A 16,336-nucleotide genomic window follows, 5' to 3' on the forward strand; every position below is an offset into this window, starting at 1 on the left:
TAATTTTCCTAAATTGCTATTACCAGCGTTTTTTATCTAGCATTTTTCCCAGTGGTTTTTGAAAGTGCTAGTGTGCTTGAAGGCATAAAGTTCATTCAATGGTGTCAGTGGAAACTTATCTGAGAGGCAGAAATTTCTCATTGTTCAAGGAACCCCTAGCAACCTCTGGAGGAACCCTGGTTGTGAAACCCTAGTATAAGAGTTTTGTTTTTGGGTTAATACCACTTTATCGGTGGAGAAGCGGACTATGTAAGTTGCCACCCCGTGTGGCCTTAGCCATACATTCAATAACGTGGAAGGAAAAGATTCTCCTATCACCCATTATGGATGTTCCTCAAATGTTGAGCTGCAGTGGAGTTTTGACCCGCACAGTAGATCTCCACCATTCTGGTATGCAGGGTCCTCCAGGCGTAGCCTACTGAACCTGAACTTTGGATCAAATAATATGAACCACTTTTCTAGTCTCAGTTTATGAACTGACGTATCTATAACCAAGATTTTACGCCTTTTGTGTTTTTATATGCACCATCTAGTAGCAGCAAGTAATGACAACTACACTTATATGGGTTTGGCTTGTAAATGAAGAAAGTTCTAGATTTCCTATCACTACTGGCAAACAGAAATGACCCTAAAGCCGAACCCTTCCTACTCGAGAATTCACAGAAACCCTGTAAAATGTTGAGGACCAGCTAGTCCCCATGCAGTAAAGATAGATTATGTTTAATAATTTCTAGCCACCTGCCCCCTTTTATTCAATAGAGACGATTGTAACAGATGATAACAGATATTATCTTTTCTCTCCTTGGGCCGATTTTCTCAGAATGTCCTCCCTCTTCTTCACATTTACCATAAGCTTAGACCTGTCTATGGACCATATCTGATGCCTTCTCTGGGCAAGATGCCAAGTTACTATTTCTGTCTCTTTTAAAAGATAACCTTGTGTAAGCAATTCCTTGTCGCCTGCTTAAACTCAACCACAGAAACCAATTTGATAGTATTTCATCACTGGCAATGTTGAATTGCCACTATAGTCTTTATGAAACCCTAAAGCCTAGCTAAACCCAAGAACAAAAATTGCAGTATACCATCATTAAATGTGGTAGCAGTATTTGTATTTTTTCCCCTTATTTTTAGTTTGGTGATCAGGTCAGTAAGCCTGTAATTTTTCAACTTACTTTAGCACACCAAGCTGTCCATTAAAACTGTCCCAACAGTTAGAGGGTTGAGATCTGGAGAATTTGGAGGCCAAGTCAGCGCTTCAAACTTGTTGTGTTCCTCAAACCTTTCTTGAATTTATCAGACGAGGCCACCTTCTTTCATTGCTCTATGTCCCGGTTCTAATGCTTACGTGCCCATTGTAGGAGCTTTTTGTTGTGAACATGGGTCAGCATTAGCACCCTGGCCTTACTGCGGTTACACAGCCCCATGCACAACAAACTGTGATGCACTGTGTTCTGATACCTTTCTATCAGAACCAGCATTAACTTTTTTTTCAACAATTTGATCTACGGTAGCTTTTCTATTGGATCACACAGGTTATCCTTCGCTCCCCATGTGCATCAATAAGCCTTGGCCGCTCATGAACATTTCACTGGTTTACCTTTAGGCGGGTTGCCTATTTCAATCTAGTTAGGTGCTAGTTAGTTAGGTGCTAGGTAATGTTTCCCAGGTTTTCCTTGGCAGGCTTTTTGGGTCTGACCCACTGCTCCTGTGTGGATCTGCAGTCCTTGAAGATGCCAAGTATGGACTCTGCCAAAGAATGAACTGTTGCCTTTCAAGGTATGCTGTGGGGGAGCCACAAACTGCAATTATGGATTAGTCTTGGGAAAGATTGAGCCTTTGTTCATCTGTCATGTTTAAGTTATTTCAAGTACAGCTCTTGAAACTTGGTTCTGGCCTGGTCTGAAGTTACTAAAGGAGTGTATGTAAGTAACCGGCACATTTATTCTACAGCGTGTGTCGTCAGTTGAGACATACTGGGGTATGCAGACAGCTCTGTTATAGGCAACACAGTGTAGGGTAAAGCAAATGGTTACCAAAGGTAACCAAGGTTTCACCTGTCATAAGTGTGTGTTTGTGGCAGGTGAGACAGCCTCTTGCAGGGGAGAGTCGGTGGCGGCGGCGGCACTCTCAGTGAGCGGTCTGCCTCTTATAGCAATGGGAGCAGATCAGCACGGTAGAGATCCTAAGCCTGTGCGCAGGTAGGAAATGAGTGAACGCAGGAAGTCTGCGCTAGGTTCATGGTCAGATTCCATTCAATTACTGGGAGTGAGGTAGTGGAGATACGCAGGACAGGTGAATAGGACATAGGCTTTGCATGTCGCTCCTAAATGCAACAAGTCAAGCAGTGATGTATATTAACATCTTGAGAGTCAACTAGAGTTCAGCTGTCTAAGTAAAGGTACCCCATGTATAAGGCAGTGACCCGGTCCAAAGTGCCTTGCGTAGCTCTGAAAAACCCACTTGGAGTAGGTCTCCAAAGTGACCCACACTTGGAGCTCAACGAGGAGGAGAACATGGAGGAAGTGTCACCCATCTACTACCCCACAAGCTTACATACTGGTTTTTCTTCCATGGACCACCATTAATTGGTCCTGACCCCTGCAAATTGGGAACATCCCACAAGAGCTGCGGTTTTGGAGCTGGCCTGTTCCATTCAACTACCCCCATTACAATTTGGCCCTTATCAAATGTGCTCAACTCCATTTCTTTCTGCTTTCAACACATCAGATTCAGGGGCAGCATGTTCACTTTCTGCCCAATCCACCCCACCCACTTTCAGATTGTAACGAGATAATCATTGTTATGTACTTTACCTGTTAGTGGTCATAATGGTGTGTGTGTGTATCAGTATTGCATTGGCAATGTCTTGCAGTAAAGCTATATAAATCCTGCCTTATTCGGAAAGCCTGTAGATTGAATCTGTCAGACGACATCTATGACAATACTATATAACATTACTGAGAAAGGAACCAAACCCGTAAATCATTGCAGCTGTGTAGTTGTGGATAATTACTAACACGAAGCATGTACACAACCGTTGTACTATATATTTTATTGTGATGGAGGAGGTCTGGGGTTTATTCTTGGTTGTATCTAGCAGAAGAATCGGTGCTGTCTGGCTCTAGTGTCTTATGTCTGATGGACTATAGCAATATAATGTAACATAAACTGGTTGTAAAAGTGTGTATGCCAAGAGTGAGATCACTTCATTTTACTGTTATTAGTGCAAGTCATCTCTGTTCCTTTCCCTCCCTTGTGGGTGAAGCAGGAAATCTGTTTTGCTCACCCTTTAGATGTTATCTTGTGACTTTGTAGACAGGAGGAGACCTCTTTGTGGTTCTGTTTGAGGTAAAAATGAACAACGATTTTTAGTTTCTTGCGATCTGGAGTAGAGAAAAGGCTGTTCCTTAATTATACATAGATTTGGACAAAGGTAGGTATACATTATTGATCAGATCGTGGCATTTAATTTTATTTAATTTTTTTTTCATTTATTATTTTTTTCTTTACAGGCATGATTAATAATATAATCAAAATAAGGTATATAGTGCTAATTGGGTCATGCTTAAAGAAGAATACCGGGCATGGTATATTTTTACATAGTTACATTGGTTCATCTTGGGCAATAGTAACTACTGTATGCTACAAATTTGGGGAAAGGATCCGGAAAAGTTGCAGTCTTGATGGAGAACATTGCAAGCAACTAAGAGATTAAAGAAGAATTCCAGGAATGGTGTATTTTTACACAGTTACTTTGGTCCAGCTTAGATCTGCGTAACTATGTATATATTATACCTGGCCGATGCTCCTGGAAGCTGGAAATCCACTGAAGTAGGTACCACTATTCCAGTGATCTCCATTTGCTTCTGAGTCTTGTGCTGAATGGCCAGCCTGATGCATTCTGAATACAGGAGTTCGGATGCTCAGCACAGGCACCATTCAGAGAATGCTTTGCTTTTTCTGAATGAATGCAAAGTGTCCTCTGTTAGGACAAAGTAAAGAGGTGGGTTGGTGACATCACATTCTCCACTTCGTCCAATCAGATAATGTTTTGCATTCATTTAGAAGATGCAAAGCATTCTCTGGATGGTGCCAGTGCTGAGCAGCCAACCTCTTCTGTTCAGAATGAATCAGGCTGGCCACTCAGTACAGGACTCAGAAGCAAGTGGAGATTACTGGATTATTGGTGCCTCCTTCAGTGATTTCCAGCTTCCAGGGGCATCAGCTAGGAATGATATATACATAGTTACGTTGGTTTATAATGGACCAAAGTAACTGTGTAAAAATATACCATGCCTAGAATTCTTCTTTCAAATGAGCCTAAAGGTTGAAATTAAAACAAAAAAAAAAAACCCCAAACATATTATACTTACCTGCTCTGTGCAATGGTTTTACACAGAGCAGCCCTGATCCTCTTCTTTTTGGGTACCCGCCGGCGGTCCTGGCTCTTCTCTCCTGCTGATTGCCCCCAATAGCAAGCCTCTTGCTATCTGGGCACTCGAGCAGGCTCACTTTCAAGCCGCATGCCTGTGAATGGACATTGTCCATTCACACACAGTGCAGCTCGGTCTGCCCCCTTGCTCACTCATTGACTCAGTAGTTGTGATTGACAGCAGCAGGAGCCAATAGCTAATGCTGCTGTGTGAGCCTTTGAGAAGAGAGACCTGGGAGAGCTGCAGCTCTAATGCATATAACTGGATCAAGATGAGGTATAAGGAAAACTGCACCAAGAAGATTTTTTTACCTTAATGCAGTGGTCTCCAAATTGTGGCCTGTGGGCCAAATGTGGCCCTTTGCTTTCCTTTATCTGGCCCTTGGGACGCTATTTTTTCCTCTGACACCAACAATGCGGCACTATTCCTTCCACTAACACCAAAGATGGGGCACTGTTTATCCCGCTGACATCAATGATGAGGCACTATTTCGTCCATTGAAACCAACAGTAGGGCACTGTTCTCCCAACTGACACCAACAATGGGGGCACTATTCCTCCTTCTCCCAACCTCAGAGATGAGGTGTAATTTTTATTTTTTTTTTTACTCCCACTGACCTCCAAACCTGAGGCATTTTCTACTTCTAATTGCTTATTTGCTCGAAATGTTCTTCATCAAGGCAGCAACTTTCCTGGATCCTGTCCCCAACTTTGTAGCATCAGTGTCTTAAATGCTTGTAAGAGAAACTACTTGTCCACTGTGTGAAGCTTCCTCTCAAAAATGTATCTATTTTAGAAGCCTATAGGTGTCAGGCCAAATGAATATGGAGACCAGTTAATGCTGCCATGTTACCCGATCCAACGCTTTGGGAAGGTGGTCAAGGCAACTCCATCCCAACAAAGCAATATGAGGGATGCAGCCCCACTATAATGTACAGTGTATACCTACTTATGGCCCACCCTGTTTCTTGCTCCTTTGTCTCTATTATTCAGATATTTTTTCAAATTTCTCAAAAGAACAAAGGTGAAAAAGACTTCAACCAGGGGCGGACTGACCATTTGGAAACTTGGGCACTGCCCGGGGTCAGTAGGGGGCCCCATGAGATGCCCCTGGTACCTTTTGCATAGGCTTTTTTGAGTTTGGGCAAGGACACAGGGGCCCCATGATCCCCTATTGCTCGGGGGCCCCATGATCCCCTATTGCCCGGGGGCCCCATGATCCCCTAATGCCCGGGGGCCCCATGATCCCCTATTGCCCGGGGGCCCCATGAGTTGACAGTCTACCCCTGACTTCAACATTTCTTCTGTAGTGAGGGTTAATCAGTTCATGTGAGCAGGGGATTTAGTTGGAACGTAAGGTGTTTTATAAAGCTGCCAGGTGTTGTGTTACACATCGCACAATACACCTGTGTTTATTGGTATGCTTGCCACCTTTCTGCCATCATGGAACATTCCTGCGGAAGAAACACAACAGGTGCAGCAGATCACTCGAGTCTCGTCTTTTAGCAATGTTAGAACCTCCTGACATAGAGTTGCTTGGAAATGAGGGTATTTTTTGTTATGACCGGGTTGTTGCTGGATTGATCCTTGACTTTGTTTTCTCTTTTTGCATGAACAAGGGTTCGATGCAAATGCACACCCTGCATGCATACCCATGCTATGTCTGTAGATACGTGGACATTGGGAAAAGTTTAAGCCAACATGGCTTTGTGTCAAAAGCAGCTGGAAGCTGTGTTCTGATTTATTTTAACTTGGCAATGAGTATCATGTAGTACATGCTTCACTGAGCATTCACCTGTTTTCCACCACATGACTGTTTGGTTTTTGTGTCTGGGAAGCTAATAGTGTGTCAGGAATGGATGGTGATTGTCTTCTTCTGTCTTTTGTTTATGAAGTCCTATAAACCTTGGCAATTGAGTTTTGAAATATTTACATGTTAGACTCCTTTCACATGGGCAGAGCGATCGGGTCTGCCTGTCCGGTTTTCAGGTGGACCCAATTGAACCATCCATTGATTTCCCCGGGTGAATGTAAATGGACATGTGTCCGTATTAGTTCCTATGTAAAAAAAAAATTTTCACACCAAAATAAAGCATCTCACAACACACAAAAAGGCAAGACATTTAATGCATTGTGACCCATAAACACGGTTCCAAATTTCTGTCTGCAGTGTGTGCATTGCGAAACTCTTAGATGTAAATGGGCCCTTCGGTAACCTTGCTAAATAATTCCTTGCTGAACTAATTCGGGGGGTAAAACATTGGTTAATAAGTAGCACACCGTTGTATTATTACCTGTTTCCATAGCTGCAAGGTTTGGCTCAGATTAGTGGCATGGAATCTTAGGAGTTGTTGTGGGAGTCTCCTGTTGCCAGTTCAAATACTGATTACCTTCTATTTTTTTTTTTTCTACTTTTTTTGTGAGATTGTACACATAACTCTGTACCTAAAGCATTGTAATAGATGTCAATGTAGATAGATTTTTAATTTCACGTTTTGTTTTTATTAGGTACTATCAAAGTGCTAAAGGAAAACATTTTTTTTTCAATTTGGTTAGAGCAGGTAAAAGCTGCAGTCCAATTTTTTTTTTTCTTGTTTTGTTGATCTGTATCAGACAGATTTCTCTTTTTCTTTCTGTCCTGGAAGTTGGATATCTTTTTAATGTGAGTGAAATGCCTTTCTAAATGGTTATCTTGGGAACAAGTGTCTCCATTAGGCCTCATTCACATAGGCACTGAGACCGTAGTTTGTAATTTGACAGTACATTTATGTGGACTGAGCAACCAGGTACTGCTTGCAGGCAGCCCCTTCAAGTCTTTGGGGATGCAGCAGCTGGAAGCACAAAGCTGCTAGTCCTACTTGGACAGGATGGCAGAAATTGGAAATTATATTCCCGACCTCCTTTACAAAAAAAAAAAATGTAAAAATGTATATATAGATATATATATATTTAAAGATTATGGTATGTTTTAGTTTTACAAATCGCTAATGACCTTAAGGGGAATTTAACATTTCTAGTTATTTCTGGCTAAAGTGAGATGGCTTAACTTACAGTCTCGGAAGCTTGGCAGACAGTGATTCAAATCACATTTTTCAGATCCTCGAAAGCTCTGTTCCATGAAAACTTGTGCAGATCATCACAGATGGACATCAGATAGTGTATTTAGCTCCAGCAGAATACAGCGCATGTGATGAATAGTAAAGTATAAAAGATGGTGTTCCACTCAGTAAATAGATACCAAACATGTCATGCTTTTAAAGTGTGTTTGTCCATGGAAAGCTGCCAAACTACGATACCTAAAGATCTACATAGGTGACTCTTTAAACGCCTTTACAGGATACCAGTTTAGGGTTACACAGGAGGTCTGGAGCTAGAAATATTGCTCTGGCAGCGATACCTCATGTGTGGTGTGATCCCCATTTACATATGTGCATGGGACTGGCGCTTGCGTTCACTTTTGTGGATGAGGACAGGTGAACTTTACATTTTTATTTTATTAAAAAAAAAAAACACCTTTTTTTACACTCTTTTTAGAAATGGTTTGCAAATGTATGAAATAGGAAAAACTGAAATATCACATTGGCATAACTATTCATACCCTTTGCAACAACATTTGAAGTTTAGTTCAGGTGCCTCCCATTTCTCTTGATCGTTGCTGAGATGTTTCTACTCCTTGATTGTAGTCTACTATGGTAAATTACATTGATTGGACATGATTTGGAAAGGCACACTCCTCTCTATGAAAGGCCTCACAGCTAACACTGCATACTATATCAGAGCAAAAGCCATGCAGAGCACAGAGACAGGATTATTGCAAGGCACAGATCTGGGGAAGGCCGCAAAAAATTTCTGCTACACTGAAGGTTCCCAAGAGCACAGTGGCCTCCATAATTCTTAAATGGAAAAAGTTTGGCACAACCAGGACTTTTCCAAGAGGGGAGCAATCTGGGGAGAAGGGCCTTCGTAAGAGATATGACCAAGAACACAATGGTCACTCTGACTAAACTCCAGAGATCCTGTGTAGAGATGGAACAAAGTTCCAGAAGGAAAAGTATCACTGCAGCCCTCTACCTATCTGGTTATGCAGAATGGCTATACGGAAGTTTTTCCCAGTGCAAAAAACATGAAAGCCCTCTTGGAGTTTGCAAAATCTTTTTTTCCAAATCATGTCCAATCAATTTAATTTAGCACAGGTGGACTCCATTCAAGGTGTAGCAACATCTGAGCAATCATCAAGAGAAATGGGGGCCTAAGCTCAATTTCAAGTGTTGTTGCAAAGGGTCTGAATACTTATGCCAATGTGATATTTTGCTTTTTCATAAATTTGCAAACATTTCTAAAATGTTTTCACTTTGTCATTATGGGGTACTGAGTGTAGATTAATGAGAAAAAATGTAAATAACTGTAGTATCAGGATGCAGCATAACAAAACTGAAAAAGGTGGAGGGGGTCTGAATACTTTATGAATGCACTATATATTTTTACTGTGGTTGTAGATGCTCCAAATTTCTACTCGCTTGCATTTGATGAGTGGAAGTTATGTGGGGGCAAGTGTGTCCCATGCGTTTTATCTGAGGTAACACATAGAATACAGGGAGGGGGATTGGACTGGAGCCGATTTCTCCTTCCAGCCTCCACCCCGTTATCCCCCTAGAGCAGAGAGCGGCAGGCAGCAAATCCCTGGATGGGGCTGGAGGGGGGTTGGGCTGGAGCTGCCAAAGTTAACTTTTCCTATTAACAAGCTGGTGATTGGTTGCTCGAACCGCCTATCAACCATTCACCTGCTGGTTAACTTGAAAAGTAAGTGTAATTGATGTTGCAAGTTTCCCCTAACCAAGGTTGTGACATGGAGAGAATCTTGTGGCCCGGGTGATAGCTGAGCATTCGTGACATTTAGGTTCGGATCCCAGAAGAGCAGTGGGACGTGATTTCGTGAGATACAGCGATGGGATGAGAGGAAGCTGCAGGGCCGACCCTTCATGTCACGTGAGCTGATCTGGGAGGCGAGAAAGGTGAGCTGGGATCACCGAGTAATGGTGGAAACACAGGCATCACCCATGAGCTTTGCTATGGGCAGACTACTGTGTGCTGGGTAGTTATGTCTCTGCACGGGCCCCCATCTACTGAGTGTTGGGTAGTTATGTCTCTGCACGGACCCCCATCTACTGAATGTTGGGTAGTTATGTCTCTGCAGGGATCCCCATCTACTGAGTGTTGGGTAGTTATGTCTCTGCACGGACCCCCATCTACTGAATGTTGGGTAGTTATGTCTCTGCAGGGGCCCCCATCTACTGAATGTTGGGTAGTTATGTCTCTGCAGGGGCCCCCATCTACTGAATGTTGGGTAGTTATGTCTCTGCACGGACCCCCATCTACTGAGTGTTGGGTAGTTATGTCTCTGCACGGACCCCCATCTACTGAGTGCTGGGTAGTTATGTCTCTGCAGGGACCCCCATCTACTGAGTGTTGGGTAGTTATGTCTCTGCACAGACCCCCATCTACTGAGTGCTGGGTAGTTATGTCTCTGCACGGGCTCCCATCTACTGAGTGTTGGGTAGTTATGTCTCTGCAGGGATCCCCATCTACTGAGTGTTGGGTAGTTATGTCTCTGCACGGACCCCCATCTACTGAGTGTTGGGTAGTTATGTCCCTGCACGGACCCCCATCTACTGAGTGTTGGGTAGTTATGTCTCTGCACGGACCCCCATCTACTGAGTGTTGGGTAGTTATGTCCCTGCACGGACCCCCATCTACTGAGTGTTGGGTAGTTTTGTCCCTGCACGGACCCCCATCTACTGAGTGTTGGGTAGTTATGTCTCTGCACAGACCCCCATCTACTGAGTGTTGGGTAGTTATGTCCCTGCACGGACCCCCATCTACTGAATGTTGGGTAGTTATGTCTCTGCAGGGATCCCCATCTACTGAGTGTTGGGTAGTTATATCTCTGCAGGGATCCCCATCTACTGAGTGTTGGGTAGTTATGTCTCTGCACGGACCCCCATCTACTGAGTGTTGGGTAGTTATGTCTCTGCACGGACCCCCATCTACTGAGTGTTGGGTAGTTATGTCTCTGCACGGACCCCCATCTACTGAGTGCTGGGTATGGCATGGGCTCATGCTTTGTCATTGTCAGCTGCTTCCTTTACTTCATACAGTATACTGGGTGCCATGATGTATACAGCATCTCAGCTGATGCTCCATTTACAGTAGATCAATGACATCTCATGGGAAGGTTCTGAAATGACATTTACATCAGAAGCTTTTCTTTAAACTAATAACTGTAAGCTGTTTGCATCCAGAGGCAATCGTCTGTCCCAACCACAGGTGATCGCTCCATGGGTGCCGCTGTCAGCCTGTCATTGCTTCTTTCAGGCTGTGTGAGTGGCCACAACTATCTGCATCCACATGTACATCTGTCCGCAGGAATAGACTGAATTTCTTGCCGCAGCTGGCACTATAATACTGTGAATAAGGCCCCTTTTTTTCTGGTGGTCTGATCAGTCCCCCCTAATATTTTTTCAGGTGGACCTGATCAATGCTATATGTTAACCTTTTGGCGCTGACCGCCTGCCGGCCCTTTAACGGTTCTAAAAGTCGGAAGGTGGAGGTGGGCCTTCTGGTCATGTGGCTCCCACTGTTGTCAGTCACAGCCAGTGAGAAGAGAGAGGGGGCACGGCTCCTTGTGTGAATGGGGACACGGAGCAAAGGGGGCCCCCATAGCAAACTACTTGCTGTGGGGGGCACCTAGCAGGAGGAAAGCACCAGGAGTGTCAGCGGGAGACCCAAGAAAAGGAGGATCTGGGCTGCTGTGTGCAAAACCACTGCACACAGCAAGTATGACATGTTTGTTGTTTAAAAAAAAAAAAAAAAAAAAGCCTTTAGAATCACTTTAACTTTTCCTATTAACAAGCTGGTGATTGGTTGCTCAGACCGCCTAGCAACCAATCACCTGCTGGTTAACTTGAAAAGTCAACACTGGCAGCTCCCACCTCCCTGTCCAGTGCTGTGCTTCCTCATGCCCACTGTCCAGAACTGTGTGTAAGTGTCTGCATCTTTTAAAGGTTTGCTCTCTGTGTCCTTGGGGGTAGAGGCCATGGCTGTGGGGGGAGGGAGATGTGAAAAGAGGGAAGAGGACATAGGTGGGGGGATGTGAAGGAGGGCAGAGGATATGGCTTTGGGGATGAGGGTGGGGGGGAGGACATGGCTGTGGGGGGGTTGTGAAGGGGGTAGAGGACATGACTGTGGGGGGGGTGTGAAAGGGGGTAGAGGATATGGCTGTGGGGGTGAGGGTGGTGTGAAGGAAGTAGAGGACATGGCTGTGTGGGGGGTGTATTTATTTATTTCTGAAACTTTATTCTGCATAAAACATTTAATTAACAGTGTTATTTTAGGAGATAATCTACGAGGGCATGAGTAGGGGTGGGGCACGGTAGGGGTTGGGTGAGGCAACTGATGGTGAGCAACTCTTAAGGCCTGGCTAGTAGCTCTGGACTTAAAATTTTGAGCCCCGGCCATTTAAAGAGATTTGCTTTCCTGTAGGCAGAGTTATCAAGGGGCCACCCTCGCTATACTGTAACCACCCATGCAAACCCATCCTGTCTGCTCCTGTGTAAATGGTTGGCAGGTTTCAAAAACCCTGTTATGCCATCCTTAGAACTCTGCTATGCCATCCTTAGAACTCTTGTATGCCATTGACTTGGTGCACTAAAGCACTGGCCCCTCCAATCAGTTGGTGTTACTTACATAGGAAGGCCTTGTACATCTCTTGTGGTTACAGGCTAAGGTTCCCACAATCCAGCTGAAAATTTGGGGTTCATAGTACAAGGTTTGGAATATTTTCTAATGGGGTAACAATGCAGATGTATTAGCAGAAAATCTATTTTCTTGTAACGTCTCCCAAAAAAGTATTTTGTTAAATATAGCTTGCCACTTCTTTGTTTTTCAGAAACGGCTCCAAAGGAACACCTTGCCTGAGTGACCTTTCTCATGTTGAACGTTTCAGAGACTACTGGCTGGAACACCATTTGGAATTAAATGTTTATATTCTGACAAAGGAAGCTGACTCCCAGTTACATATCAAAATGGAGACCCTCATTAAAGACCTATGCACACATATTGAGGGTCATTCTAGCTGTCAGGTAAGCCTCTTAGGAACCAAGTATGATGAAATTGTGTGAAGCTGTAGAAATGGTTTTCAGTTTTTTTGCCACTGGACTGCTGATCCTACTGACATCACTTGCAGTGGCTGTAGGACGGATGACGCTTGCTAATGTATAGAATACTATCTCTCATAACAAAAAATGATTGCGGTTTTTATAGCCATTGGAATAATGCAATGTTTAGTACTCCCCTCCCCCAATGTAGTAGCACTTTTGCTTAGCAATAGGCAGTACAGGCCTCAGTGATGTCACCTGGATGTGGGGAGAGTGTCCTCAGCCCTGTTTAGGTTCAAAGATGTAACTCAGAACTACCTCTCCCCCTGGAGAAGAGAAAGGAAGGAAAGTACACAAAAGTTAAAAAGTATTTGCCCCTTCCTGATTTTATTTTTTTAAAAATTTTTTAATGAATATTTGTCACACTTAAATGATTCAGATCATCAAACAAATGTTAATATTACACATAGATAACACGAGAAAATACAAAACACAGTTTTTAAATGATGATTTCATTTATTAATGGGAAAAGCTGTTCAAACCTGTCTGGCCCTATGTGAAAACGTAATTGTCCCCTAAACCTAATAACTGCCCTTGGTGGCAACAACTACAATCAAGCGTTTGCAATAACTGTAATATTAAAATTTGTTTAATCATCTGAATCATTTAGATGTGACAAATATGCAAAAAAGGAAAAAAAAAATCAGGAAGGGAAAAAATACTACTTCACTGCACTGTATGTATAGCTGGTAGGGTCACAATTACAGACTAACCCAGGAAGAAGATCACTAGGGTGATCAAGTAGCGGCACGCAAAGCATACTGCAGTTAAAAGTGTGTGTTGCTGATTTAAATACCACAGTACTGGTACCCACAAAGTATTTAATACCTATGCCTCAAGTGAGTGTCCCACAGACACATATAACTTTGGCACAATCAATTTTGAAAAATGAAAACTTTGTGACCCTCTTCCACCACTTCTACCACTGCTCACCTTTGCATTCCCTGCTCACGTCTGTGTCCCCTCTCCTGCCACTTCTTGCCTTTGCTTCCTCTCTCCTACCACCACTCACCTCTGTACCCCACTTGCAACCACTTCTGGCCTCTGTGCCCCCTCCTCAAACTCCTCTCAACTCTGTGCCCCCTCTTCAACCCCCTCTCGCCCCTGCCCCCCCCCTTCCCCCCTTCAACCACCTGTCGCCTCTGTGCCCCCTCTTCAACCACCTCTCACCTCTGTGCCCCCTCTTCAACCACCTCTCACCTCTGTGCCCCCTCTTCAACCACCTCTCGCCTCTGTGCCCCCTCTTCAACCACCTCTCGCCTCTGTGCCCCCTCTTCAACCACCTCTCGCCTCTGTGCCCCCTCTTCAACCACCTCTCGCCTCTGTGCCCCCTCTTCAACCACCTGTCGCCTCTGTGCCCCCTCTTCAACCACCTTTTGCCTCTGTGCCCCTTCTTCAACCATCTCTCTCCTCTGTGCCCCTTCTTCCACCACCTCTCGCCTCTGTGCCGTCTCTTCAACCTTTTCTCACCTCTGTGCCCCCTCTTCAACTACCTCTTGCCCCTGTTCCCCTCTTCAGCCACCTTTCAACTCTGTGCCTCATCTTTAGCCACCTCTCACCTCTGTGCCCCCTCTTCAACCACCTCTCGCCTCTGTGCCCCCTCTTCAACCACCTCTCGCCTCTGTGCCCCCTCTTCAACCACCTCTCGCCTCTGTGCCCCCTCTTCAACCACCTCTCGCCTCTGTGCCCCCTCTTCAACCACCTTTTGCCTCTGTGCCCCCTCTTCAACCACCTTTCGCCTCTGTGCCCCTTCTTCAACCATCTCTCTCCTCTGTGCCCCTTCTTTCACCATCTCTCTCCTCTGTGCCCCTTCTTTCACCACCTCTTGCCTCTGTGCCCCTTCTTTCACCACCTCTTGCCTCTGTGCCCCTTCTTCAACCATCTCTCGCCTCTGTGCCCCTTCTTCAACCATCTCTCGCCTCTGTGCCCCTTCTTCAACCATCTCTCGCCTCTGTGCCCCTTCTTAAACCATCTCTCGCTTCTGTGCCGTCTCTTCAACCACCTCTTGCCCCTGTTCCCCTCTTCAGCCACCTTTCAACTCTATGCCTCATCTTTAGCCACCTCTCAACTCTGTGCCCACTCTTCAACCACTTCTCACCTCTGTGCCCCCTTTTCCTATCTCTGAACCTCCTCTTATACCTCTGCCTACCTCTGCTTCTCCTCTTATACCTCTGTTCATCTATTGCAAGCTCTCCTATATCTCTGCTCACCACTCTTCTACTTCTGCTCACCTATGTACCCGCTCCTATACCTCTGCTTACCTCTACATTCTATCTTATACCTCTGCACCCCCTCTTATACCTCTGCTTACCTCTGAATCCTCCTATACCTCTGCTCACCTCTGCATAGGAACACTCTGAACAGGGATAAAGGCTTGGGTGATTCAGCAGAACATTGGGAGACAGCAAGAGATCTGGTCTAGTTTCTGGGAGACCACGCTGAAGCCTCTGAAGTTTCTGGATGTCTTGACAGGTCTGCCGTTAAGGTGAACCTAACACTTTGCCCTGGCGAGAAAAATAAAGGTTCCTTTTAACATAGCTGATGTTACCTTTTTCCAAAATAAAGTTAATATCCTGCCAAAACTTTTTTTTTTTTTTTTTTTAACTTTTGGATAAAGTGAGGAAGGTTTAGAAACCCTGATTGCTACTATTTGGGACTCCGGTAGAGGGGGTTCCCCATTCTTTCCAAAATGAAAGGAGGAAAGAAGGAAGGCTACTGAATCTGTTAAAATCAGGGGCGGACTGACAACTCATGGGGCCCCCGGGCAATAGGGGATCATGGGGCACCTGTGTCCTTGCTTACACTCAAAGCACACCCAAAAAAGCGTATAAAAGGTACCAGAGGAATTTCATGGGGCCCCCTACTGACCCCGGGCCCTCGGGCAGTGCCCGAGTGCTCGAATGGTCAGTCTGCCCCTGGTTAAAATGTTTTAATCCCTGGGAGCCAAATAAAAATATTTGGTGACCTATCTAGTAAACGTATTCACAAAATTAATTAAAAGATGGGAGTTCTTAGTGCTGTCACTTTGAGGTTCTCTAGAGGTTTGATGCCAAGAAGGCTGTCCAGAGCGCCACCTAGTGTATGGCTGGGTTTTCTGTTTTACAGTAGTGTATGAAAAAGAATTACGTGAGCTAGTGTTTATCAGGAGATTATAGGTAGATTTATCTAGAAAATGCTTCCATTCATGTAAAGAAAAAAAAAGAAGTGTTTGCAAAAAGGATACTCTGGATTTTGTACCCATATGTCTTAAAAATCCCAACTTTACGAACATTGTTTCTGAAGCAACTAATCTAAGATCATCACCTGAATATGAAAATGTAACCTAATGTACTTCCTAATGTAAAGAATGTATTGTATATATTAACCAGATTGTACTTAAAGTATAATTAAAGGCAAAACCTTTTAACTTTTTTTTTTTGTTTTGGATAGAGTGTAGAGGGACTAGAACCCCTGTCAGTTTTTATTGCTGTCTGTGCCCCTGTTAGGGAGATTCAACTTCTCTATTTGTCCTGTTTTACCATTATCAATGAAAGTAAAAGTAAAAAGAAATCCAAATTTTGGGTTGTCCCTAGAAAAGTAATAGAGATAAAACCTTCCAATGGGGACACTAGTTCTGGTGACCTGGGGTCCCCAAGAAATTCCCTCAATATGCAGGGATGGGATTTTCTCTCACTTTCTGTTTGACTAT

The 16,336-nt window shown here is 44.3% G+C and overlaps 1 protein-coding gene across 2 annotated transcripts in view; it reads left to right on the top strand.

Annotated features, from left to right (window-relative positions):
- AKAP13 (A-kinase anchoring protein 13) overlaps positions 1 to 16,336 on the top strand; it is a 425,147-nt gene that overhangs the window by 209,704 nt on the left and 199,107 nt on the right. For both annotated transcript variants that reach the window (XM_089687654.1, XM_089687655.1), the window contains exon 6: positions 12,381 to 12,573. In XM_089687654.1, coding sequence (XP_089543780.1) covers positions 12,381 to 12,573 — 193 coding nt within the window. The remainder of the gene's footprint in view (positions 1 to 12,380; positions 12,574 to 16,336) is intronic.

Source organism: Staurois parvus, unplaced genomic scaffold (assembly GCF_062004578.1).
Source record: "Staurois parvus isolate SC_StPar_1 unplaced genomic scaffold, SC_StPar_1.0 ptg000432l, whole genome shotgun sequence".
NCBI lineage: Eukaryota > Metazoa > Chordata > Amphibia > Anura > Ranidae > Staurois > Staurois parvus.